This window comes from Arachis hypogaea, chromosome 19 (genome assembly GCF_003086295.3).
Source record: "Arachis hypogaea cultivar Tifrunner chromosome 19, arahy.Tifrunner.gnm2.J5K5, whole genome shotgun sequence".
Classification (NCBI taxonomy): Eukaryota; Viridiplantae; Streptophyta; class Magnoliopsida; order Fabales; family Fabaceae; genus Arachis; species Arachis hypogaea.
Genome location: NC_092054.1, coordinates 4,018,389 through 4,044,984, shown reverse-complemented (window position 1 = coordinate 4,044,984; position 26,596 = coordinate 4,018,389). Strand labels below are relative to the sequence as shown.

Sequence of the window (26,596 nt, the reverse complement as noted above, 5' to 3'; positions counted from 1 at the left end):
AATCACGGTAACCACCAATGAAGTGGATGGATTTTAAAATTTAAATTTAAATTAAAATCTAATTATAGATATGTATCTACAAAATAGGAACATGTTACACTAAAAAATAATGAAATATTATTTAAATCTGATTAAAGGCTGATTAGTATTGTACAACTAGCATTTCCCATTTTTTAATTAGGTTCATTTTTTTTTTTACCAAAGATAGGAGACTCGAACCCGCAACCTCTTAATTGAGTATAGAGAGATTATGCCATTTGAGCTATTACTCATTGCCTAATTAGTTCCTTTTGAATCTAACTAAACAATAACTATTTATCATGATATGCTATATAACTTATGTTTTGTATCAATTCGATTTTACAAAACTGTCAGTGTAATATCTGAAAAGTTTCAGGTGCAAGTGTTATGTAATACCATATTTAACATGGGACTATGTCAACTATATTTAAACCTTTTCGTTATAATTATTTCAAATATAAGAATGATTCAATCAATAGTAATCTTATGTGGCCTTCTTAAGATGGTGAAAACAAAACAAAACCCTGTTCATATAACAATTTGATCAAGAGTTTTAGTTTGTCTATATATGCTGTGTGTTTAATTAAGAGATATTTAGAATGAAAATAGGTTTAAATCCTAGAAGAGATTGTGACTATTTCTAAGGAATTTTTCAACCTAATAGTTGTTCCATGAGGCAGCATATAGTTTAAGTTTTTCAAAGAGTTAGCAAACTAAAGCAGGAATGGATGCTAATAATAACAGGAGAACAATTAAGATTTAAGTTTTACTAGGTTGCATTATTGCATATATACTTGTTAGTTGATATAATTGGTATCAATCTGATGACTTAGATATTGGGGTGCAGCTCAAGCTCAAGGTAAACACGCTAAAGTTTGCACATATAGCAAAAAGTTCCAAACGATGTTATAGAAATCGAGATAATCACTACATTTACTCTCTCACATTATAGATTGCCTAATTATACGATATGCTCAGTGTATTAGTTGTTACCTTTAGGGATAGTTGGTCTCGTCCTGTTCAATTCAAATCACATTGATTTCTTTATTCCTGTAGAATTCAAATAACATTGATTTCTTTATTCCTGTTCAAGAGAAATCTTAGAGAAATCTTAGACTTGACAATAACATAAAAGCAATTATATCATGCATCGTATTATGCAATTTAGATTGACATGGTGCAAATTATATTGGTTAGGAAGAACTTGAAGCCGAATTAGTTCCCTGTTTCATATTATTAACAAACCAATGATGTTTTCTAAATTTAAAACAAAATAATATTCTCTTCAGATTAGAGGAGATGTGATCTTATTATTATCATTATTATTATTGATTTAGTCACTATAACTCAGCTGCTACAAGTTATAATTTGAACTTTGAAGATTAGGTAAAAAGAACGTTAGAGTTTTCATGACTCATAAATTACCAACACATAACTTAGTCGTTATATCTATAATTCGGCCGTTACAATCTGATCCATTCTATATGACTCAATGATCTTTAAAAAATTGCGTACAGCGGAGCTTGAGCCGTCGACGGCAAAAATATAAAAGAAGAGAGAGGGAGAGCAAGCAGCGATCTTCATAAAAAAAAGAATGAAAAAATAAGCGTGTAGAGCGCAATAAAATTGATCTTTAGAGGGGCGTATGGCGCAATAACAGTGGTCTTCAGAGGGCGCGTAGAGCACAATATGAGAGGGCGCGTAGAGCACAATATGAGAGGGCGCGTAGAGCGCGATAAGAATGAGAGCGCATAGAGCGCGATAAGAGTGCAGATGGAACTGTTAAAAGTTAAAAGTTAAAACAGATGCTAATTGAATTTGCTGAAACAGAATGCAGACTGAAACAGAATGCAAACGAAACGCTCCAAAGAATGTGCAGATGAAACTGCCGGAAGAAGGCGACTATTCCATGAATGATAGTTGTTTTCTGTTAGAACAGATGTAACCAAGACTGATGTTGGATTTTTATTTGGATAGATGTAATAGAGATTGGTTGCTGAGCTAAATTGAAAGATTGATTATTCATTGTGGGATAAGAACAACTAAAAATAAGATAAGATAAGAACAACTAAAGATAAGATAAAGAAAAGATAAGATAATAAAGACTAAAATTATAATTGAATTTATGTATTCTGTTGAGTTAAATTTATAGGCCATGAGACTTTGTTGTCATAGACTAAGGTGAAAGAGTAGTTTAATATCCAATATTGTTATAATTGATGAGGCACATAATTTAGCTGATTCACTCATGACTCATGAGCATGTATGACTCAAAAATTACTTTATCACAGGTATGCTCGTCAATTTTGATCTCTCACTTGTCCATCTACTTCTCTCCGTCTAATATATTCAAATTTCAAGATGGATTTAACTTAAAAATTATTTAACTATTTATCTTCTATTTTTTCAAAAAGGAATTTTAAATAATTTATTTTTTATTTTATTGTTAATTTATTTCTTAATTAATTATTTACTTAATTATTTAATTTTCATAATATCTTATTACAATTATATTCCATCAATTTTACTATAATCAAGTGATCATCAAAGATTTTATCTTTGAATTAAATAAAGACAATATCAACTTGATCAAATTGTTAAAGTATATAAAATATACTTTTTCAATAAAGAAAGATTTGTTTTTTATTATTTAGTGTATTTGATAAGTTGTAATGATAACAATAAAAATATCAACAAAATAATTTAAAAATATTATAATTTTTTAAAAAGATTTTTATTTTGAAAAAATCCTAAAGTAATAAATAAGAGATATTTTATGTTATTGTATTTAAATATAATTATACATTAAAAATATTTTTATATGATATTTAAATATTAAATTATTTTAAATTTTTTAAAAAAATATTTAAAAAATCTTTTCTAGTAGTGGGGGAAACTCTTCAACAGTTTCAACCTATAAAAGACACAAGGGAACTTTTTATGCGGCCACATTATCCCTCCAAATTGTTTTCCGAATTGGTTGATGCTAGTAATCCTAAAATCCAACTCATGGAACGCATGAATAGTCCGCTTCACGACGATGATAATGATGATGAGAGGAAGGGGGAGGTCGTCACAACCACCGGGATGCCTGCCCTCATGGACGAGCTCATAGAGGAAATCCTGCTGAGGATTCCGGCGAGTTCTCTTGTGCGATTAAGGAACAGCGTCTGCGGTTCATGGAGAACCCTAATTTCCAGTTCCCAATTTGCCAAGGACCACCTTCGACGTTCAATGGCGGTGGATCCAGCCTTGACCCACCCGCGTATTGCCTATTATAGCTCAAGCTACTCATACCCCATCATCGGAATTTTCTCCGCCCGATCTGTGTTCGAGAACCCTCCCCGTGAACCGACTAAAGTAGTTGCCTACGAGGGACGACACTGCTGTAGCATCATTGGCTCTTGTAATGGATTGCTGTGCTTGCACGACGATAAGCTTGAGGATCGTGCCATGCTGTGGAACCCCTGCACTGGATTCACATCTCAGCCGCTTAAAATTGGTGGTGTCTTCAACTATTGTGGATTCGGTTATGATCATGTGAACGACAAGTATAAGCTTTTCGGGGTTGTGATTAAGAAATCACGTGAATCTGTCACCAGAATTTTCACATTCGGCCCAAAATCTAAATGGAGAACAATTCAGGATTTCCCATATAGACTACATGACCCCGATAACAAGGCTTCTGTGGTGGGTCGGGCAGGGCGTTTTGTAAGTGGCACTGGCACCCTTAATTGGCTTCTTCACAGCGGTCATGATAGTTTTGTGGCAGTTCTTTCCCTTGACTTGGTGAAAGAGACTTATAGTCAGTTTTCCGCTCCCAGTAGGGATTCAGATGATGATCACAGTGTGTTTCCCCGATTGGATATCTTGGGGGATTGTCTTGCTGTTTGTTGTGAGACTAAGAAAACTCATTGGACTCTCTGGTTGATGAAGGAGTATGGAGTTCCTCAATCTTGGACTAAGTTGGCAATAATCCGCAACCACCCGCCACTCATTAATTCTGGTTTAAATGATGTATTACGGCCTATGTACATGTTGAAAAGTGATGTTCTACTAGCGAAATCTCCTAGTGGCATCTTAATTTTATGTAACGTAAAGGATGGCAGCACATATGTTCCTAATATTGACAGCTCCAGTGATGGCATGACCAAACATCCTCCTTTGTATCGGGGTTCAGGCTCAAGGATCTTTCATGTCTATCATGAAAGCTTAGTTTCACCCTCTCACTTTGGTCTTCCAAGTTGCTCATCTGAAATGCGATTATTTAAGCCAAACCTATAATCTCTTAAGGACAGTGTGCATTTTGGCTACCTTTTGGTTAAGGATATCCTACCGTCTCTTGAATCCATAACTTCATTATCATTAATGTGGTGCTTTTTTTTTTTTTTAATAATGTTTCGTTAATCAAGTTCAACTAAATTGGTCTATCATAGAGTGCGTTTAGGAAATTTGTTGGAAGGAAAGAAGCACGTTTAGAATTCTTAAAAGCTTCAATTTTTTATTTGGTAATTTTTTTTTTCATGAACAGAGAAGTGATTTTACTACCAAAACCATGTTTACAAGAGTTAACTATTTTTAGTTTTTGCATTTTCTTAACGGGTTTTTAGCCATGGATACTAAACATTTATTTACCTTTTACCAACTTTATCCTTAATATATGTTATTATATTATTTATAGAATTCTTGATATTTCTATTTATATTCTATTTTTCTATTATTTATTATTTTTATTTTTTTTGTCAAATATTTGTTTAATATTATACATTTTTATAATTGTGATTTTTGTGTATTATGTTTGTTATTATCTTTTTATGATATGGTTTATTGATTCTATTAGGTAAAGTAAATTAAACAAAAAATTAACTGTAAATAATAATAATAGTAAAAAATTATAGTATACTAAAAAAGAGTACTAAAAATACTAAAAATATACTATATAAAAAACATCATCAAAAACTTTTAGATTTGTTTCAATTACTACAAAGTAAATATTTAATTTTTTTTATTATTTTTAGTACTCTCTTTTATAATTACAATTCTCGTATACTATGTTTTATTGTAATTTTTTTATAATATAAATTATGATTCCATTAAAAAAATAAATTAAATAAAAAATTAATCATATATAATAAGATTATGATTTTTTTTTATATTTTTTATTTTATTTAAAAATATATTTTATCTATTTTTATATGTTATTTTTATTTTAGTAAGCAAATATTAATTTTATTATAAAATTAGCTAATAAGATCTATTTAAATATCTAAATTAAAATGATAGGATAATATAAAAAAATGATTTAAGTTGATGTCCATTTTAGTAATTTTTTTTATTTAAAAGTGATTTTGAATAGTATAAGTCAAACAACATTTATTTTATTATAATCCATTTTGATACAAAAATTGTCAAATATAAATCACTTTAACACAAACTTACTTTTTATCAAAATTAAGTTTGCAAAATCAATTTTATACAAACTCCCGTTTATAAACTGTAATTCAAACACACACATAATAAAATTTAGTTACATCTAACATTATTCTAAGTCTTATTATTTAATTTAATTGAACTTAATTCATAAAAAGACTTTGATGTGTAATATTACTCTTTTATTTATAGACTGTGTTTTCGATTTAATATTTTTTAATTAGGTTCCTTTTTTTTTTTATCAAAGATATGAGACTCAAACCCGCAACCTCTTAATTGAGTATGGGAGATTATGCCATTTGAGCTATTACTCATTGGCTAATTAGGTTCCTTTTGAATCTAACTAAACAATAACTATTTATCATGATATGCTATATAACTTATGTTTTGTATCAATTCGATTTTACAAAACTGTCAGTGTAATATCTGAAAAGTTTCAGGTGCAAGTGTTATGTAATACCATATTTAACATGGGACTATGTCAACTATATTTAAACCTTTTCGTTATAATTATTTCAAATATAAGAATGATTCAATCAATAGTAATCTTATGTGGCCTTCTTAAGATGGTGAAAACAAAACAAAACCCTGTTCATATAACAATTTGATCGAGAGTTTTAGTTTGTCTATATATGCTGTGTGTTTAATTAAGAGATATTTAGAATGAAAATAGGTTTAAATCCTAGAAGAGATTGTGACTATTTCTAAGGAATTTTTCAACCTAATAGTTGTTCCATGAGGCAGCATATAGTTTAAGTTTTTCAAAGAGTTAGCAAACTAAAGCAGGAATGGATGCTAATAATAACAGGAGAACAATTAAGATTTAAGTTTTACTAGGTTGCATTATTGCATATATACTTGTTAGTTGATATAATTGGTATCAATCTGATGACTTAGATATTGGGGTGCAGCTCAAGCTCAAGGTAAACACGCTAAAGTTTGCACATATAACAAAAAGTTCCAAACGATGTTATAGAAATCGAGATAATCACTACATTTACTCTCTCACATTATAGATTGCCTAATTATACGATATGCTCAGTGTATTAGTTGTTACCTTTAGGGATAGTTGGTCTCGTCCTGTTCAATTCAAATCACATTGATTTCTTTATTCCTGTAGAATTCAAATAACATTGATTTCTTTATTCCTGTTCAAGAGAAATCTTAGAGAAATCTTAGACTTGACAATAACATAAAAGCAATTATATCATGCATCATATTATGCAATTTAGATTGACATGGTGCAAATTATATTGGTTAGGAAGAACTTGAAGCCGAATTAGTTCCCTGTTTCATATTATTAACAAACCAATGATGTTTTCTAAATTTAGAACAAAATAATATTCTCTTCAGATTAGAGGAGATGATGATCTTATTATTATCATTATTATTATTGATTTAGTCACTATAACTCAGCGGCTACATTATAATTTGAACTTTGAAGATTAGGTAAAAAGAACGTTAGAGTTTTCATGACTCATAAATTACCAACACATAACTTAGTCGTTATATCTATAATTCGGCCGTTACAATCTGGTCCATTCTATATGACTCAGCGATCTTTAAAAAATTGCGTACAGCGGAGCTTGAGCCGTCGACCGCAAAAATATAAAAGAAGAGGGAGAGAGAGCAAGCAGCGATCTTCATAAAAAAAAAGAATGAAAAAATAAGCGCGTAGAGCGCAATAAAATTAATCTTTAGAGGGGCGTATGGTGCAATATCAGTGGTCTTCAGAGGGTGCATAGAGCGCAATAAGAGAGGGCGCGTAGAGCGCAATATGAAAGGGCGCGTAGAGCGTGATAAGAATGAGGGCGCATAGAGCGCGATAAGAGTGCAGATGGAACTGCTAAAACAGATGCAGATTGCTGAAACAGAATGCAGATATGACTGCTGAAACAGAATGCAAACGAAACGTTCGGAAGAATGTGCAGATGAATGATAGTTGTTTTCTGTTAGAACAGATGTAACCAAGACTGATGTTGGATTTTTATTTGGATAGATGTAATAGAGATTGGTTGCTGAGCTAAATTAAAAGATTGATTATTCATTGTGAGATAAGAACAACTAAAGATAAGATAAGATAAGAACAACTAAAGATAAAATAAGATAAAATAAGAACAACTAAAAATAAGATAAAGAAAAGATAAGATAATAAAGACTAAAATTGTAATTGAATTTATGTATTCTGTTGAGTTGAATTTATAGGCCATAAAACTTTGTTGTCATAGACTAAAGTGAAAGAGTAGTTTAATATCCAATATTGTTATAATTGATGAGGCACATAATTTAGCTGATTCACTCATGACTCATGAGCATGTATGACTCAAAAATTACTTTATCACAGGTATGCTCGTCAATTTTGATCTCTCACTTGTCCATCTACTTCTCTCCGTCTAATATATTCAAATTTCAAGATGAATTTAACTTAAAAATTATTTAACTATTTATCTTCTTTTTTTTTCAAAAAGGAATTTTAAATAATTTATTTTTTATTTTATTGTTAATTTATTTCTTAATTAATTATTTACTTAATTATTTAATTTTCATAATATCTTATTACAATTATATTCCATCAATTTTACTATAATCAAGTGATCATCAAAGATTTTATCTTTGAATTAAATAAAGACAATATCAACTTTGATCAAATTGTTAAAGTATATAAAATATATTTTTTCAATAAAGAAATATTTGTTTTTTTATTATTTAGTGTATTTGATAAGTTGTAATGATAACAATAAAAATATTAACAAAATAATTTAAAAATATTATAATTTTTTTAAAAGATTTTTATTTTGAAAATATCCTAAAGTAATAAATAAAAGATATTTTATGTTATTGTATTTAAATATAATTATACATTAAAAATATTTTTATATGATATTTAAATATTAAATTATTTTAAATTTTTTTAAAAAATATTTAAAAAATCTTTTCTAGTAGTGGGGGAAACTCTTCAACAGTTTCAACCTATAAAAGACACAAGGGAACTTTTTATGCGGCCACATTATCCCTCCAAATTGTTTTCCGAATTGGTTGATGCTAGTAATCCTAAAATCCAACTCATGGAACGCATGAATAGTCCGCTTCACGACGATGATAATGATGATGAGAGGAAGGGGGAGGTCGTCACAACCACCGGGATGCCTGCCCTCATGGACGAGCTCATAGAGGAAATCCTGCTGAGGATTCCGGCGAGTTCTCTTGTGCGATTAAGGAACAGCGTCTGCGGTTCATGGAGAACCCTAATTTCCAGTTCCCAATTTGCCAAGGACCACCTTCGACGTTCAATGGCGGTGGATCCAGCCTTGACCTACCCGCGTGTTGCCTATTATAGCTCAAGCTACTCATACCCCACAATCGGAACTTTCTCCGTCCGATCTGTGTTCGAGAACCCTCCCCGTGAACCCACTAAAGTAGTTCCCTACGAGGGACGACGCTGCCGTAGCATCATTGGCTCTTGTAATGGATTGTTGTGCTTGCACGACGATGAGCTTGAGGATCGTGCCATGCTGTGGAACCCCTGCACTGGATTCACATCTCAGCCGCTTAAAATTGGTGGTGTCTTCAACTATTGTGGATTCGGTTATGATCATGTGAACGACAAGTATAAGCTTTTCGGGATTGTGATTAAGAAATCACGTGAATCTGTCACCAGAATTTTCACATTCGGCCCAAAATCTAAATGGAGAACAATTCAGGATTTCCCATATAGACTACGTGACCCCAGTAACAAGGCTTCTGTGGTGGGTCGGACAGGGCGTTTTGTAAGTGGCACTGGCACTCTTAATTGGCTTCTTCGCGGCCGTCGTAGTAGTTTTGTGGCAGTTCTTTCCCTTGACTTGGTGAAAGAGACTTATAGTCAGTTTTCCGCTCCCAGTAGGGATTCAGATGATGATCACTGTATGTTTCCCCGATTGGATATCTTAGGGGGTTGTCTTGCTGTTTGTTGTGAGACTAAGAAAACTCATTGGACTCTCTGGTTGATGAAGGAGTATGGAGTTCCTCAATCTTGGACTAAGTTGGCAATAATCCCCCACCACCCGCTACTCATTAATTCTCGTTTAAATTATGTACTACGGCCTATGTACATGTTGAAAAATGATGTTCTACTGGCGAAATCTCCAAGTGGCAAGTTAGTTTTATGTAACATAAATGATGGCAGCATATATTTTCCTAACATTGACAGCTCCAGTGATGGCATGACCAAACATCGTCCTTTATCTCGGGGTGTAGGCTCAAGGATCTTTCACATCTATCATGAAAGTTTAGTTTCACCCTCGCACTTTGGTCTTCCAAGTTGCTCATCTGAAATGCGGTTATTTAAGCCAACCCTATAATCTCTTGAGGATAGTTTGCATTTTGGCTACCTCTTGGGGAAGAGTATCCTACACAATCTCTTGAATCCATAACTTCATTATCATTAATGTGGTGCTTTTTTTTTTTTTTTGAATAATGTTTCATTAATCAAGTTTAACTAAGTTGGTCTAAGATAATAAAATTTAGTTATATCTAACATTATTTCAAGTCTTGTTATTTAACTTGATTGGACTTGATTCATAAAAAAAAATTTGATGTGTAACATTATTCTTTTATTTATAGACTGTATCTTCGATTTAATATTTTTTAATGTAAGTTGAGTCATAGATTACTAATTATACGCTAGTTGGCATTTGGTTTGTTATCCCTAATGCCTCGGCAAATTAGTTATTCAATTTCTGTTATTATGTACATATATATACAATAGCTATTAGGGTATTTTTTTTTAACTTTTCCTTTGAGAATTCATTCAGCCCCTTTTTGAATATTGGTTCTCTGTTTACTTCCCTTCTTTTCTCTCTCTGCAAACCATCTCTCTTTTCACCTCCTTCCCTTTATCCATTCTTTCTTTCTTTCTTTCTTTGTTCTCAGACTCATCTTACAGTATTTGATGAGAGTGAAGCCTCTCTTTCACCAATTATCACATGGTGCGGTGAGCGTGGAGGAGAGGTAAATCTCTGATCGACGAGACTGAAGACAGAAGGCTTGGGATTTGACGCTGCAGCAGATTCATCGATTCTCACTTGTGTAATGGCTGATAATCAAGGAACAAGTTCTAATCCATTGGATGCTCAGTCAATCGCAACTTTCTTGAGCCAAATATCAACATTTCAAGCTCAAATGGCAAAGAACAATGTCAATCCAATGCAAGATCCGTCTAGCCCCTACTACATTCATCCAAGCGAAAATCCGGGTAATCCTTTAATCTCAATTACTCTCAATGCTAGCAATTATGGTTCGTGGAGTAGAGCAATGTTATTAGCTTTGAAAGGAAAGAACAAATTGAAGTTTGTAGATGGATCTCTTACAAAACCAAATGAGGATGATACACTATTTGAAGCTTGGGAAAGGTGCAATACATATGTAGTATCTTGGATCAATTTGTCATTGAGTCCTGAAATATCAGCAAGCGTGGTTTGGAATAACATTGCTTCGGACCTTTGGAAAGATTTGAAACATCGATATTATCAGGGAGACAAGTACAGAGTGGCTGAACTTCAGGAAGAATTATTCTCTATGAAGCAAGGCGATTTAAATGTAACTGCGTATTACACCAAATTAAAATCAATTTGGGAAGATCTAAACAATTTTAGACCGATACCTAATTGCAAAGGATGTGAATTTTCATGCTCATGTGGATTGGATGTGATACGACAATATAGGCGTGAAGACTATACAACTCGGTTTCTTCGGGGTCTAAATGATCAATACTCCACTGTGAGGTCGCAGTTGATGCTTATGAACCCAATCCCTGATATAAATTCTGCCTTCTCAATGTTGACTCAGCAGGAAAGACAATTTAGTGATACTCATGAGTCAAAAGTTTTCTTCAATAAGACTAATTCCGGACTTCAGCTTAGTGATGAGAGGAATCGAGGCAGAGGCAGAGGAAGAGGCAGGTTTCAGGCTGGGGGAAGAAGCAGAGGAAACCGAATACAGTGCACATTCTGTGATAAAACAGGACACACAGTGGATACATGCTATAAGAAGCATGGCTTGCCCCCTCATCTTAGGCAGAGGCAAGTTAGCAGCATCAATTACACGGCTGCTGAACTACCAACTGAGAAGAAAAGTGATGAATTCAGTCAGAGCAATCTAAGCAATTACCAAAAGGAAGCTAGTGATTCACCAAAATTAGATCTAACTTCTCACCAAAAGGAAGCTATTATCAAACTTCTCAATGGACAAGAGGCTCATGTGCAACCCCAAATTGCAAATCAGGCACAACGTTCCGCAAACACCACTTCGATGGGTCAAGGTAAAGGTATCATTTTAAAATACAGCACAAATATTTCATCCTTTGTTGCTGCAAAATCTTCCCTTTGGGTCATAGACACTGGGGCAACTGATCACGTGACATTTGATTTAAATGATTTTGAGTCATATATTCAAACCAGCCCCATAATTGTTAGAATGCCTGATGGGAGCCAAACGGTTAGTAGCACCATTGGTACCATTAGGTTCTCTAATCAATTATACATCACAAATGTACTTTTTATTCCAAATTTTGACTTCAAACTGATTTCTGTGTCTAAAATAACTAATGGATTGAAGTGCCAAATGCTTATAAATGATCAAATTTGTGAGATCCAGGACCAAGCTACTTTGAAGAGGATTGGAGTAGCTAAATGTGCGGATGGACTCTATACTATGGATAGTCAAGCTGTTGTTGGCATTAACAAGCATGTAAATCACTTCATTCATGATTCAAGCACTTCACCACACATTTATGCAGATGCTGTCACTTTGGACAGCAACTATGTGACTACACACACAGCAAATCATGTAACTGCACTCTGGCATTCACGCTTAGGACATGTTCCACGGTATAGACTAGAAATCATGCACAAAATTTATCCTTTAATTGATTGTAATGAGAACATAGATCCTTGCAACTCTTGTCATTTGGCAAAACAAAAAAGATTACCTTTCTCTTATAGCTTGACTGAATCTGTGAATTGTTTTGATTTGTTGCATGTGGATATTTGGGGCCCTATTTCCACCCCGTCTTTGCAAGGAGAAAAATATTTTTTAACGTTAGTTGATGACAAAAGTAGATATACTTGGGTTCATTGTATGAAAACAAAATCTGAGGCCTCTGAAATTTTAAAGAATTTTGTCAAATTTGTGCAAACTCAATTTAACAAAACCATAAAATGCTTCAGGTCAGATAATGGACCTGAATTTGCTTTGAAAACCTTTTATGCATCTCAAGGAATTTTGCATCAAACTTCTTGTGTTGAAACCCCACAACAAAACGGGATAGTGGAAAGAAAACACCAACATATTTTAGGCATTGCTCGAGCATTATTATTTCACTCATCGATACCTAAATGTTTTTGGAATTTTGCTATTCGACATGCAGTGTACTTAATAAACATTCAGCCTAGTCAATTTCTCAAAAATAAAGTTCCATTCGAAATTCTTTTTGATACACTACCAACTTTGTCAAATTTAAGAGTTTTTGGTTGCTTATCTTATGCATCAACCCTCACTAATGGGAGATCAAAGTTGGATCCAAGAGCTCGAAAGTGCATATTCTTGGGCTTTAAAGATGGTGCCAAAGGATTTACTCTTTTTGATTTGAATTCTAGAAATATTTTTATTTCAAGAAATGTTGTCTTTTATGAGGATTGCTTTCCATATTCTGTGATTTCTAATCATTCTCATGGACATGACCAACCTCAATTTGCATCCAACTTGCATCAAAACACCTTTGACCCCTTTATTGATGACACTACCAACTTGTGGAACCCTTTGCTGTCCAATCCTGCACACACTACATCTCCAAACATTACAAGTGGGGACAACCATCTCCCGAGTCCCATTTCATCACATGCATCACAAACTACTCATGCATCATTAACACCTCAGCCAGCGCACAACTCTTCATTACATACACCAACACCCCCAATTGAAGTAAGACAATCTTCAAGAATAAAGAAAATGCCAACGTACCTTAAGGACTACCATTGTAAGATACATACCACAACATCTACTATCAATTCTCTTTGCAGGTACCCGATATCACAATATATATCTTATGATGCACTTAGTCCCAAACACAAGTCTTTTTCTTTGGCTGTTGCTACAACTGTTGTGCCTAGCAATTATGAGGAAGCAATTGTTCATCCTTGCTGGAGAGAAGCCATTCATAGTGAACTGGAGGCTTTGAAGCAAAATCAAACTTGGTGCATTACAAAACTCCCTGCTGGTAAGAAACCTATAGGTTGCAAGTGGGTGTTTCGGGTCAAACTTCACCCCGACGGTTCCGTTGAACGCTACAAGGCCAGGCTTGTAGCAAAAGGGTTTACCCAAATAGAAGGGGTTGATTTTATAGACACGTTCAGTCCAGTGGTTCGCATGACAACCTTGAGAATTGTATTGGCCTTAGCTGCGGCCAAGCAGTGGCACATCAAGCAGTTAGACGTTAACACCGCTTTCCTTCACGGCGATTTGAATGAGGAAGTATACATGAAACTTCCTCCTGGGCTCGATTATCTGGCTGTAAGATCAGATTCAGTTTGTAAACTTCAAAAATCTCTTTATGGCTTGAGACAAGCAAGTCGACAATGGAACTTAAAGTTGACTGAAACTCTCACCACTGCGGGCTTCACCAAATCTGAATCAGATCACTCTTTATATACGAAAATCACTTCTCAGGGGGTTACTATCATTATGGTTTATGTTGATGACCTGGTTTTGACTGGTGACGACTTGGATGAAATTGAGAGAATCAAAAAGTTACTTGATCTGCGGTTTAAAATTAAAGATTTGGGTGATTTAAAGTATTTCTTAGGAATGGAAGTGGCCAGATCCTCCAAAGGAATTCACATCTGTCAGAGAAAATATGCACTTGACATCCTCAAAGATTTTGGGTACTTAGATTGCAAACCTGTTAGCACGCCTATGGATTACACTTGTGCTTCCAAATTGTCACGAGATAGTGGCACTGCTCTAGCTGATCGCACTCCTTACCGGCAGCTCGTTGGAAGACTATTATACCTAACCAATACACGGCCAGACATTGCCTATGCTATGGGGCGACTTAGTCAGTTCATTGATTGCCCAACTGATGAGCACATGCGGGCAGCTTTTCGTGTGTTAAAATACTTAAAAGGATGCCCATCCGTTGGTGTTTTCTTTTCAGCAGACAATGACCTCAAGCTCACTGGTTTTGCCGATGCCGATTGGGCAACATGTGCAGATACTCGAAAGTCTATCACTGGCCACTGCTTCTATCTTGGGAGTTCCTTAATTAGTTGGAAGAGTAAGAAACAAAGCACCGTCGCTAGATCCTCATCCGAGGCAGAATATCGAGCCTTGGCATTGGCTACTTGCCAAGCTCAATGGCTGTCTTTCATCATGCATGACCTTGGATTGCCCCTAACGAAGCCGATTACTCTCTTTTGTGACAATTGATCCGCCATTCACATTGCCACTAATCCTATTTTTCATGAACGCACAAAGCATATCGAGGTGGATTGCCACACCGCTCGGAATCAGCACCTTTCTGGCCTCACTCACTTGATGCCAGTCTCCTCGTCCAATCAGCTTGCAGATTTTCTGACAAAGGCTTTGGCACCAGGTCCTTTTGCGATTAACCTTTCCAAACTAGGCCTTCTAAACATTCACAGTCCTAGTTTGCGGGAGGGTGTAAGTTGAGTCATAGATTACTAATTATACGCTAGTTGGCATTTGGTTTGTTATCCCTAATGCCTCGGCAAATTAGTTATTCAATTTCTGTTATTATGTACATATATATACAATAGCTATTAGGGTATTTTTTTTTAACTTTTCCTTTGAGAATTCATTCAGCCCCTTTTTGAATATTGGTTCTCTGTTTACTTCCCTTCTTTTCTCTCTCTGCAAACCATCTCTCTTTTCACCTCCTTCCCTTTATCCATTCTTTCTTTCTTTCTTTCTTTGTTCTCAGACTCATCTTACAGTATTTGATGAGAGTGAAGCCTCTCTTTCACCAATTATCACATTTAATTAGATTCTTTTTGAAATTAACTAAACGATATAAATATGAATACCAATCGTCCTTTACTTTGTTAGAATATGTATTTATCATGATATGCTATATAATTTATGTTTTGTATCAATTCGATTTTACAAAACTGCCAGTGTAATATCTGAAAAGGTTCAGGTACAAGTGTTATGTAACACCATATTTAACGCGGGAATATGTCAACTATATTGATATTATTTATCAAATAAACCTTTTCGTTATAATTAATTCAAATATAAGAACGATACCATCAATAGTAATCTTATGTGGCCTTCTTAAGATGGTGAAAACAAAACAAAACCCTGTTCATATAACAAGTTGATCAAGAGTTTTAATTTGTCTATATATGCTGTGCTCTGTAGTATTTAAGAGATATTTAGAATGAAAATAAGTTTAAATCCTATAAGAGATTGTGACTATTTCTAAGGAATTTTTCAACCTAATAGTTGTTCCATGAGGCAGCATATAGTTTAAGTTTTTCAAAGAGTTAGCAAACTAAAGCAGGAATGGATGCTAATAACAGGAAAACAATTAAAATTTAAGTTTTACTAGATTGCATTATTGCATATATACTTTTTAGTTGATATAATTGGTATCAATCTGATGACTTAGATATTGGAGTGCAGCTCAAGGCAAGCACGCTAAAGTTTGCACAAATAACAAAAAGTTCCAAACGATGTTATAGAAATCGAGATAATCACTACATTTACTCTCTCACCTTATAGATTGCCTAATTATACGATATGCTCAGTGTATTAGTTGTTACCTTTAGGGATAGTTGGTCTCATCCTGTTCAATTCAAATCACATTGATTTCTTTATTCCTATTGAATTCAAATAACATTGATTTCTTTATTCCTGTTCAAGAGAAATCTTAGACTTGATAATAAGATAAAAGCAATTATATCATGTATCATATTATGCAATTTAGATTGACATGGTGCAAATTATATTGGTTAGGAAGAACTTGAAGCCGAATTAGTTCCCCGTTTCATATTATTAACAAACAATGATGTTTTCTAAATTTAGAACAAAATAATATTCTCTTCAAATTAGAGGTGATGATGATTTTATTATTATCATTATTATTATTGATTTAGTCACTATAATTCGGCGGCTACAAATTATAATTTGAACTTTGAAGATTAGGTAAAAAAGAATGGTTTAATAGTCAAATTAGTCCCTAAAAGATAAGGCATTCTTTAAATTTGTCCTTGAAAGATTTTTTCAATAAAATTGGTCATTCAAAAATTACGAATTAATCATATCTGTCCTTCAATTACTCCACTCACAATTTTTGTCAACGATTGATGATGTTAAATGTTAACTGATAGCATATATGACATATAACATGTTCAATTAGACGTTGACTAAATATATTTACGAAAATCCATCAATTTAGTCACTAGGTCATATTAGGAATATAATTTTTGTAATTGGAAAAAATGACTAAATTAATAAATTTTCATAAACATATTTAGTCAATACTCAATTAAACATATCAGGTATTATATATGTTATCAATTAACGTTTTACAACATTAATCTTTGAAGAAAATTGTTAATGGAGTTACTGGAGGACAAATATGATTAATTTGCAATTTTTGAAGGACCAATTTGATTAAAAAAATCATTCAATGATGAATTTAAAAAATATCTTATCTTTGAGGGACTAATTTAACTATTAACCCTAAAAAGAACGTTAGAGTTTTCATGACTCATAAATTACCAACACATAACTTGGTCGTTATATCTATAACTCGGCCGTTACAATCTGGTCCATTCTATATTACTCGGTAATTGCTACCTATTACTCATAAAATAAGTCTTAATCCATTACCTATAATTCAGCCAATGAAATCTATACCTCGACCCAAAGAAGTTATAATTCTGCCTATAACTCAAAAACATGATAAGCAGAACGACATGATGACTTCATCACACGTTATCACCAACAACTCAATGAAATAGTCAAAACAGATGATGAGAATATCACAGTAACCACATTGTGGTTCTCACCACAACCGTAGTTTATGATTCGCTAACCGAGTATATTCAAAAGGCTTAGTCTCTATTCAATCTGTATAAGGTAATATTAGATCAAGGTAAAGGACATCTAAAAACCTAATACTTACATAAGTCACTCTCACTCTCTTCTTTGAATTATTTCTGACTTGAGCGTCGGAGTACCTTTTGCAGGTACCCATCCTGTCTGGTGTTCTTTGGAGTCCGGCGTATAACTCATACGTGGAGAAGACAGGACGACATCTCCCCTTCTGCGACGAGCTATACCTCGAACATATCTCATAACAACAAAAATATTTGGCGCCCCATCGTGGGACCGATCTTAATGTTGCCCCACATTTTTTTTCCACTTATTATTCCTCTTTTTTGTAGGATCTCGATCATGGCCGATGAGAAAAATCCACCTCCTCCTCCACCAACTCAGGCCAAGTTAATAGCTAAGAACGGTGCGCTTGAGGCCAAGGTCCAGAGGATAACCAAGTTGTTAACACAACAGCAAAAGAATCAAAATAGCAAGAAAGATCGCAAGGATGCTCATAATGATGACAAACATGTGTCAGGAACTCGTACTCTGGTAGATGTTACAACTTCAAAGACGTTGAAAAGACGTACAAACCCTTTTTCTGAGGAAATCATGAAGTTTCATATGCGAAGAATTTCACGCTACCAACCACTCTCAAGCCATACGAAGGGATTTGGGACACGAACATATATATCACTAAGTTCCACTCAATGATATTTTTTAATGGTGATTTTAATCCAATATTATGTCATTCTTTTCCCACATTTTAAATGGTGTTGCTTTACTCTGGTTTTCATCTTTACCTATAGGTTTTATCTCTACTTTTAAGGAACTAGCCGACCTTTTTACCAACAATTTTGCAGCATCCAAAATCTATGTCCATGATTCCGACTATCTTAGCACAATCAAACAAGGTCAATACGAAAGTCTCCATGACTACATGACGAAGTTCAATAAAATAGCAATGGAGATTCCCAACCTTAACCTTCATGTCCACCTCTATGCCTTTAAGAGTGGTATTTGCCCTAACAAGTTTCACACGACTATTGTTGTCTCCAAGTCGAAGACTTTAGCAGAATTCTGAGAAAAAGCAGTTGGACAAATGGAAATAGAAGAACTTAGACAAACTCGACGGATCAATAAATTAACTCAATTAAAAGAGAATGACCAGAAGAACCTTTTCGAATTAGCAAAGTGATTGGCAAGGGACTTATACCTTTCAAACATTATTAGGCAAAGAACTATCTAGTACTTTGGAACGCAACTTCTCTAAAACTATACCACAACTAAGTTATAATTCAGGAATCGAATATGTGCTCTTTTCTCCACTCACAAGAATTATTTTCACATTGGGTTTTGCTTGGAGGATTTTAACGAGGCAGTTTATCCTATACCTTCTATATTAAGAGAGTAATCCCTAATAAATAGTACATTATTTTTAACTTCATTATTCTTTAATTTATTTTTATTCATGCTTTTAGTTCGACTACTGCTTTTTTTTACACTTCCCATCTAATAATGAAAAAAGGAGAAAAAGGGCAACAAGAACAAGCAAATTAAAAGCATATCTTTTAGTCTTTCACTGACTTGAGCGTCGGAGTGTTTTTTACAGGGACTCCGGCGTTCGGAGCTATAAAAGAAGTAAAGACGGATCGGTAACGCCAAGAAATTTAGTGCCCAAGGATCCCAAGCTATACATTGGCAAAACCCTTGCCCATAGAAGTCATAATCAGTCAAAGCAAACCGACACCTATAAGTCAGCGTTAGCCCAATAAACAATCACCTATAAGCTCGTTCAAAAATATACTGATATAAGCAACACCTTTCTCAATGACAAGTTTGTCCAATTTTATTTTTAAGATTATCAAGTTGAGCTTGGGGGCTAATCTTTATATCTCTGAATTATAACACAAACGCATTTCTTTTATATCCTGCCGAGTTATAACTCGATATTCATAAAAACTCAACCTGCTTCTCTTAAAAATAAACAAGTTAAGCTTGAAGGTTGTGATCTGGTCACTATAACTCGGCGGCTATAAGTTATAATTTGGAGATTAGGTCAAAAGAATGTTATGGTTTCTATGATTCATAAATTACCAACACATAACTCAGTCGTTATATGTATAACTCGACCGTTACAATCTGATCCATTTCGTATTTTTAGGTAATTGCCACCTATTAGTCGGAGAATAAATCTTGATCCATTACCTATAACTCGATTAATAAAGTCTATACATCAGTCCAAAAAAGTTATAACTTGGCCCAAAACTAAAAAACATGATAATATTCAGCAGAACGATGACTTCATCACACGTCATTACCAACAACTCAATGAAATAGTCAAAACAAATGGTGAAAATATCACGATAACTACATTGTGGTTTTCACCACAACCATAGCTTATGATTCGTTAATCGAATATATTCAAAAGACTTAATTTCTATCCCGTCTATATAAGGTAACATTAGATCAAGGTAAATGACATCTAAAAATCTAATACTTACATAAGTCACTTTCATTCTCTTCTTTGAATTATTTTTCACTTAGGTACTTATATACTTTTTGTAGATACCCACCCTATCTAGTATTTTTTAGAGTACAAGTATAACTCATTCGTGGATAAAACATGAGACATCTCCCTTTCTGCAATGAATTATACCTCGAACAGGTCTCGTAATACAAAAACAATTATTATTCTCCAATCTTTTAAAATGATTAACTAATCAAATCTTAAGGTAAAATAAAAATATTCTAAAACGTTTGTTGCATAAGTAAACTGAAATAAAATTTAAGAATAAAACCAACAAAAAACATTACAGTATATTTGATAAAAAATTATTGCATCTCCCATACAATAGAAAATGAACAATAAATATTTTTTATTGAATAATAAAAGGACAATTTTTCTCGTATGAAATTATGAATAAGAGAACAAAATATGTCAATAATAAATATCATTTATAAAAGATAAAAATTGAATATTTTCTATACCTTTTACAAAATAAGCTTAAACAAAACAACTTCTAATTAATACTTTCAAATAAATTTTCAACTTTTTTTTATTAAATAAAAGTTATAAAATCACTTTTTTTTTTTGGTTCCCGCCATATGGTAGTGGCGCCAAGTCTTCATTTCTCTCTTCGATGATTATTACCCAAAAAAGGAAAAGAAAAAGAAAATTCGTTGAATCAACGCTGCGACACTGAAGGAACGAAGAAAGGAGTGAAGGAATTAGGAATATGGAAGATAAAGAAGAAGAAGAAGAAGTGAAGTTCTCAGCGTTCCCTTTCAAGCCATATTCGATTCAGATGGAATTCATGAAGGCTCTTTATCACTCTCTCAACCAAGGTGGCGTCTCCATGTTAGAAAGCCCTACTGGTAATTCAACATTCATTTATGATTTTTTTTTTTTTGAAATCTTAAATTTAACGTCATTTTGTTTGGGAGTTTTTGGCTGTATCACTCTTGCATTATTAATTGTTTGCAAAATGAGTTTAATTTTGGTGATGTTATTATGTTTTAGTCAGGAGAAGAGGAAGACAATGAATTTACTGTTTTTAGTCTGTCTTACATTATTGGAAGCAATTCCATGTTGTTGTTTTGCTTTGTTTTGTTTATTAGGAAAAAAAAAAGAATTGGGTTAATTTTGGTGAGATTTGTGTGTTATAAAAGGTACTGGGAAGACTATGAGTGTTATTTGTAGTGCTTTGCAATGGGTGCTTGATCAGAGGAGACAGCAGGAATCACAGGAAGCGTGTGGTAATGGTGATGGCGGTGTTGGTTCGGATGATGACCCTGATTGGTTGAGGAACTTTGTTGTTAACAAAGACCCCCAAGTTAAAGAGGATAAAGTGAAAAACAAGAAGGACAAGTTTCGGTATCTGTCAGGAAAAGCTGATAAGAAGGAGAAGGAGAATAAGGGAATTAGTAAAGATTTTGGGGATGTGCATTGTGAACATTCTCCTGCTGAAAACATATGTCAAAGTTCACAAAAGAAAATTGATACAACAGATGTTGATGACAAGGAGTTTCTACTTGAAGAGTATGAGAGTGAAGACGAAGGGGATTTAGGGAGTGTGATGTCGAAGAGGAAGGCTACTAAAAGCATGCTTAATTCTTCGAGTGAAGATGAGTCTGATGATGCTGAGGAGGAGGAGGATGAGAAGAAATTCAAGGTTTATTTCTGCAGCCGAACACATTCGCAGCTTTCGCAGTTCATAAAGGAGTTACAGAAGACAATCTTTGCTAATGAGATGACTGTTGTGAGTTTAGGGTCAAGGAAAAATCTTTGCATTAACAAAGGTTTGGAACTGAGTTTTGAAGAAGTTTTTATCATTTTCCATTTGATTAAGCTGAAATGGCTAACAACAAATCTCTGTATTTTACCATAGATGTGCTTTCACTTGGAAACTCCACACGCATAAATGAGCGATGCTTGGAACTCCAGAAGAAAAAGAAAAATGAAGCTACAAGAGTGAAGGTATATCACTGTTCTTTTGAAAAATGGCACATAGAAACTTAATATTGAGAATGTTTTCATTCAACCAGGCATGCTTGGCTAAGGATTCAAGAAAAATAGTTCTATTTAGAAGTACCAAATTGAGATGAAAACATAAGCAATACTAACTTCTATGCTTAATGTCTAATTGTGGAACTAAGTTTCCTATCTATTAGTCACTGCTTGGTGTTGGTATCTTTTCTTTCTTGGCAAGAATAAATAAGAGAGAATTGTCTAGGCACTATTGTCTCTTTAACTTGCAGAACATAAGAGTAGGTGCACACACACGCAGAACAAAGGCCTCTTCTGGTTGCCCAATGCTTAGAAAACATAAACTACAACATGAATTCAGGAATGAGGTATCTGAACGAGGAGCCTTGGATATTGAAGATCTTGCAAACCTTGGAAAAACATTGGGAACCTGTCCGTACTATGGCTCTAGAAGCATGGTTGTGAGAGCTGATCTTGTTGTTCTTCCATATCAATCTCTTTTGTCGAAATCATCTCGTGAAGCTCTTGGTCTGAATTTGAAATCCAATATTGTTATAATAGATGAGGCACATAATTTAGCTGATTCACTCATCAGCATGTATGACTCAAAAATTACTTTATCACAGGTATGCTCGTCAATTTTATCTAGCATAGACATTGAACAAGTTATATTTACTTTTGAATTTAATTGTTCTGTTCCCTATTTGTACAGCTGGAGAATGTGCATTGCCATGTAGAACGGTACTTTGTGAGATTCCGGAGTCTTTTGGGATCAGCGAACCGGAGATATATTCAAACTCTGATGGTTCTGACTCAAGCTTTCCTTCGAGTACTACTCAATGAGAAGAATGGAAATCTGATGGATTCTTACCATGACATAGAACAGACTTCTGAAGAAAGTAGAACATCTGATTTTACTATGGCCATCAATGATTTTATCTTTGAACTAAATATAGACAATATCAACTTGATCAAATTGTTAAAGTATATAAAGGAAAGTAATATCATGCACAAGGTGAATCTGCTACTAAATACTTACATTTTTTAATGAAACTTTTTTGTCTTCAATTTGATGTCAAAATTTACTTGATTTTCCAGGTTAATAGTTATGGAGAAAAGGTGGCTAATTCGGAGAACACATCAGCACGCAATGAAATTCGGGAACATGGGGAGGAGGGGGGATGTCTGTCTGCTTTCCAGGCATTAGCGGATATATTACAGTCACTGACAAACAATGATAGTGATGGAAGGATAATAATTTCGAGGTCTAGTTCATCATCAAGCTTTAGGAAACAAGGAGGATATATCAAGTTTGTTATGCTCAGTGGCGAGAAGATTTTCTCTGAGGTTTGCTTGACACTGATGTCTTAAGTTAATAAGTACTTTGTAGCTTAAACTACTTTTCGTGACATATAATGAACAAGAAAATAACTCTGAAGCTTTCTTTAGATTGTAGATCAAGCACATGCTGTTCTATTAGTAGGGGGGACTCTTCAACCTATAGAAGAGACAAGGGAGCGATTATTTCCGTGGTTACCACCGAATCAGTTGCATTTCTTTTCATGCGGCCACATTGTCCCTCCAGATAGCATTATGCCAATTGCGGTTTCTCGTGGTCCTTCTGGCCGCTCCTTTGATTTTAGCTACAGCTCTAGAAGCTCACTAGACATGGTGAGCATATCCTTATTTTTGTCTATCATTGTTTAGCATGGTTTCTTTTGTAAAGGTAGCATTTGGCTTCTGTCTTGAGATAGAAAGGATGGAGACAGCGAGACGGCAGAGATGGGTCTCACTCTCCAGTGTCCCATCTCTTTGGAGGAATAGAAATTTGCTTAAAAATTGTCTCGGAGACATCTCTTTTGTCTCTATTCAAGAAGTACAAAATTATCTTAAAATTTGTCTCGGAAAAGAGATGTTTTTGTCTCCAACGTCTCTGTCCTCTCTTTGTCAAGACAATAACCAAATGACACCTGAAGTATTCAACTGCGGACAATGAGTGACTATGTTCCATCTTGTGTTTTATAGATGCGAGAACTAGGCCTTTTGCTATGTAACTTGGTGACTGTGGTTCCTGAAGGAATCGTAGTCTTCTTCCCTTCTTTCGATTATGAAGGTAAAGTGTATGAACTCTGGGGATCTTCTGGCATCATTGAGAGGATTACTAGGAGGAAGCGTATCTTTAGAGAGCCTAGGAATAATATGGAAGTTGAATCTGTTCTAAAGGAATATAAAGATACCATTTGTGCATTATCAAGTGTGAGTACAGAAGCAAACCAAGCATCTCAAAGTGGTGCAGTGCTCCTTGCTGTTGTTGGTGGGAAGATATCTGAAGGGATCAACTTAAGTGATGGAATGGGTCGGTGTGTCGTCATGGTTGGACTGCCATATGCTAGTCCATCTGATATCGAGTTATTGGAAAGGATAAAGCACATAGAAGGTTTTCGAAATTCAAAGTCCATTGAAAATACCCCATTTGGTGCAAGTTGTGATGTATATAATGGAGATGCACAAGGTGGTTTTGACATCTTAAGAAGTTGCAGCCACAGAGGGAGAGAGTACTATGAGAATCTCTGCATGAAAGCTGTAAATCAATCAATAGGTGAGTATATATGCACTAACCTCATAAAGGGTAATTTTGTTGAAACGTAACTCAACCAATTTTTGCCAAATAAGTTAAAACTCAATTTATACCCTTGAAATAAACCATGGTTTTGGTCTTTCTCATACCAAACCAAACATGTGGTTAAGCAATTTATAAGGAATTAATCTTCACCGAAATTCAATGCTTTGTTACTAATTAATTCTTTGATGCATTAAGGTCATGTAGCCGTAGCAAACCAAAGGTCAAGCTCATGATTGCACAGTATCTTACTGGATTTCCTCTATGGTGTATGGAAAATAGTTTTTGAACATCTAAACCTTCGAACTCCATGCTGACACTACTTTTGACTTCCTACTTCAACACTTATTTTTCACCATTAGATTATGCTATCTGTGCAATTGATACACACTATTGGATGTTCAAAGTAACATTACTTACTGTACATTAAGCATACATAGCACTTGCAAACATCTTGAAGGGGTTTTCTTCTATGGGACTTACATTACACTGTTATATGTATGTATGTTGTTTCAGGTAGAGCAATTCGTCATATTAATGACTATGCAGCAATTTTGCTTGTTGATACGAGATATGCATCTGATTCCTCCAAAAGGAGCTTATCCCACCCAGTCAACAAGCTACCACAGTGGATAAAAGATCGTCTTGTTTCTTCCACTAATAACTATGGTGAAGTGCACAGGTTGTTGCATCAGTTTTTCAAATTCAAAAAGAGAAGCTGAGAATACTCACTGCAGAAGAAAAGGTCTTGCAAAGGCCATGATTTCCATTATAATCATTTATAGGGAGATGTCTTAGATGTACCGGGTTGAATTTGGTGCACCGTGCATTAAGGCAATACAATGGTAGAGATTTGAACAATGAAAAGTGTGGCAATGTGGCATCCGTCATGATTCAAGTTTATTCCTTTTGATTGCCTTAGTACATGATGCACCAAGTACAATCTGATGCATCATAGCATTGTCCCATTTATACCCTCAGTTTGATAGTTATTAAGTTCAATTAGATTCTTTAATCTTTAAATATAGAAGAAGAAAGAAAAACTTGAAATAGGGCAGAGCAGCAAATAAAAAATCTGTTTTGTGCACTTGACAGTTATTCATTTTTCATACCCTTGTTTTTTTTCTGATGATTTTATACACTATTTTATTTTTTATTCTTTTACGGGGGAGCATTCCTATTTGTAATTTTTTTTTTTGTAAAAAAGAAAATGGATTCATAGGGGCTTGTATATGTTATCCGATCTTATTCCAAATAAAAACTTAGACTGTCTTTATCAGCAATAAGAATGTTCAAACTGTTTTAAATTGACTTTGATAATTACATCATATAAATAACGGTTCATAAGCAGGTATTATGTTGGCAACTCTATTCAATGCTGAGAGAATTGAATCAATGAATGCTATTTAAGATGCAGATTAATTGTTCTAGCTGTCACTCTGCAACTTTGTTTTGTATACTTAATGCTGGTCACGGGCAACAATGGTGTCAGATATTCAACATGGACAACAGAACCAATCTATCTTGGAGAAAATGACAATATGCTAAGTTTATGTGGGAAATAACTACTTCTATGATATGAATGTTTTACCATCAATTAGAAGGGAAACAATTCACCTAACTCATTGTCGGTTAGATTAGATTGTGATGTGTTTGACTTTGCTGCATTGAGTTCTTTCTTTTTTTTAAAAAAAAGAAAGAAAAGAAAAGTGAATTTTAAATAACATTTTTCTTCTAATAAATTGTTAATAACTTATATATGATCTCAACTATTCCTGGTAGAATTAAGTGTTTTCAGGGCAAAAAACAGTTGACTTTGTGGATCATTATTGTTACCTACTATATATAACTATATTTTGAATACAACTGCTGAAGTATCAAACAACAATGAATGATTGAACACCAAAATAAACAATAAGCTCCAAAATAAGACAGTG

The 26,596-nt window shown here is 34.1% G+C and overlaps 4 protein-coding genes across 4 annotated transcripts; all 4 read left to right on the top strand.

Annotated features, from left to right (window-relative positions):
- Positions 1-2,961: 2,961 nt before the first annotated feature.
- On the top strand, positions 2,962-4,305 carry LOC112777700 (F-box/kelch-repeat protein At3g23880-like). Its single transcript, XM_025822094.2, has one exon. The coding sequence runs from the start codon at positions 2,962-2,964 to the stop codon at positions 4,303-4,305; it is 1,344 nt and encodes a 447-aa protein (XP_025677879.2).
- A 4,220-nt stretch (positions 4,306-8,525) lies between these two features.
- On the top strand, positions 8,526-9,791 carry LOC112777699 (F-box/kelch-repeat protein At3g23880-like). The gene has a single exon (XM_025822093.3). The coding sequence runs from the start codon at positions 8,526-8,528 to the stop codon at positions 9,789-9,791; it is 1,266 nt and encodes a 421-aa protein (XP_025677878.3).
- A 448-nt stretch (positions 9,792-10,239) lies between these two features.
- Positions 10,240-12,492, top strand: LOC112777136 (uncharacterized). The gene is made up of 2 exons (XM_025821427.2): positions 10,240-11,749; positions 12,085-12,492. Exons 1-2 carry the CDS (start codon positions 10,522-10,524, stop codon positions 12,117-12,119), a joined length of 1,263 nt encoding a protein of 420 aa, XP_025677212.1. The 5' UTR covers positions 10,240-10,521; the 3' UTR covers positions 12,120-12,492.
- Positions 12,493-20,677: 8,185 nt separating this feature from the next.
- Positions 20,678-25,768, top strand: LOC112778512 (uncharacterized). Its single transcript, XM_025822821.3, has 9 exons — positions 20,678-20,928; positions 21,223-21,852; positions 21,942-22,030; positions 22,312-22,665; positions 22,752-23,054; positions 23,138-23,386; positions 23,489-23,710; positions 24,065-24,638; positions 25,176-25,768. Exons 1-9 carry the CDS (start codon positions 20,790-20,792, stop codon positions 25,379-25,381), a joined length of 2,766 nt encoding a protein of 921 aa, XP_025678606.1. The 5' UTR covers positions 20,678-20,789; the 3' UTR covers positions 25,382-25,768.
- Positions 25,769-26,596: the final 828 nt, after the last annotated feature.

Coding starts and splice junctions, on each gene's coding strand:
- LOC112777699 (XM_025822093.3), top strand. CDS start 8,526: ATGAATAGTCCGCTTCACGACGATGATAATGATGATGAGAGGAAGGGG.
- LOC112777700 (XM_025822094.2), top strand. CDS start 2,962: ATGCGGCCACATTATCCCTCCAAATTGTTTTCCGAATTGGTTGATGCT.
- LOC112778512 (XM_025822821.3), top strand. CDS start 20,790: ATGGAAGATAAAGAAGAAGAAGAAGAAGTGAAGTTCTCAGCGTTCCCT. Junction 21,853..21,941: donor AAATCTTTGCATTAACAAAG/GTTTGGAACTGA, acceptor ATTTTACCATAG/ATGTGCTTTCACTTGGAAAC. Junction 23,387..23,488: donor GCGAGAAGATTTTCTCTGAG/GTTTGCTTGACA, acceptor AGCTTTCTTTAG/ATTGTAGATCAAGCACATGC.
- LOC112777136 (XM_025821427.2), top strand. CDS start 10,522: ATGGCTGATAATCAAGGAACAAGTTCTAATCCATTGGATGCTCAGTCA. Junction 11,750..12,084: donor CACCACTTCGATGGGTCAAG/GTAAAGGTATCA, acceptor TGTGAGATCCAG/GACCAAGCTACTTTGAAGAG.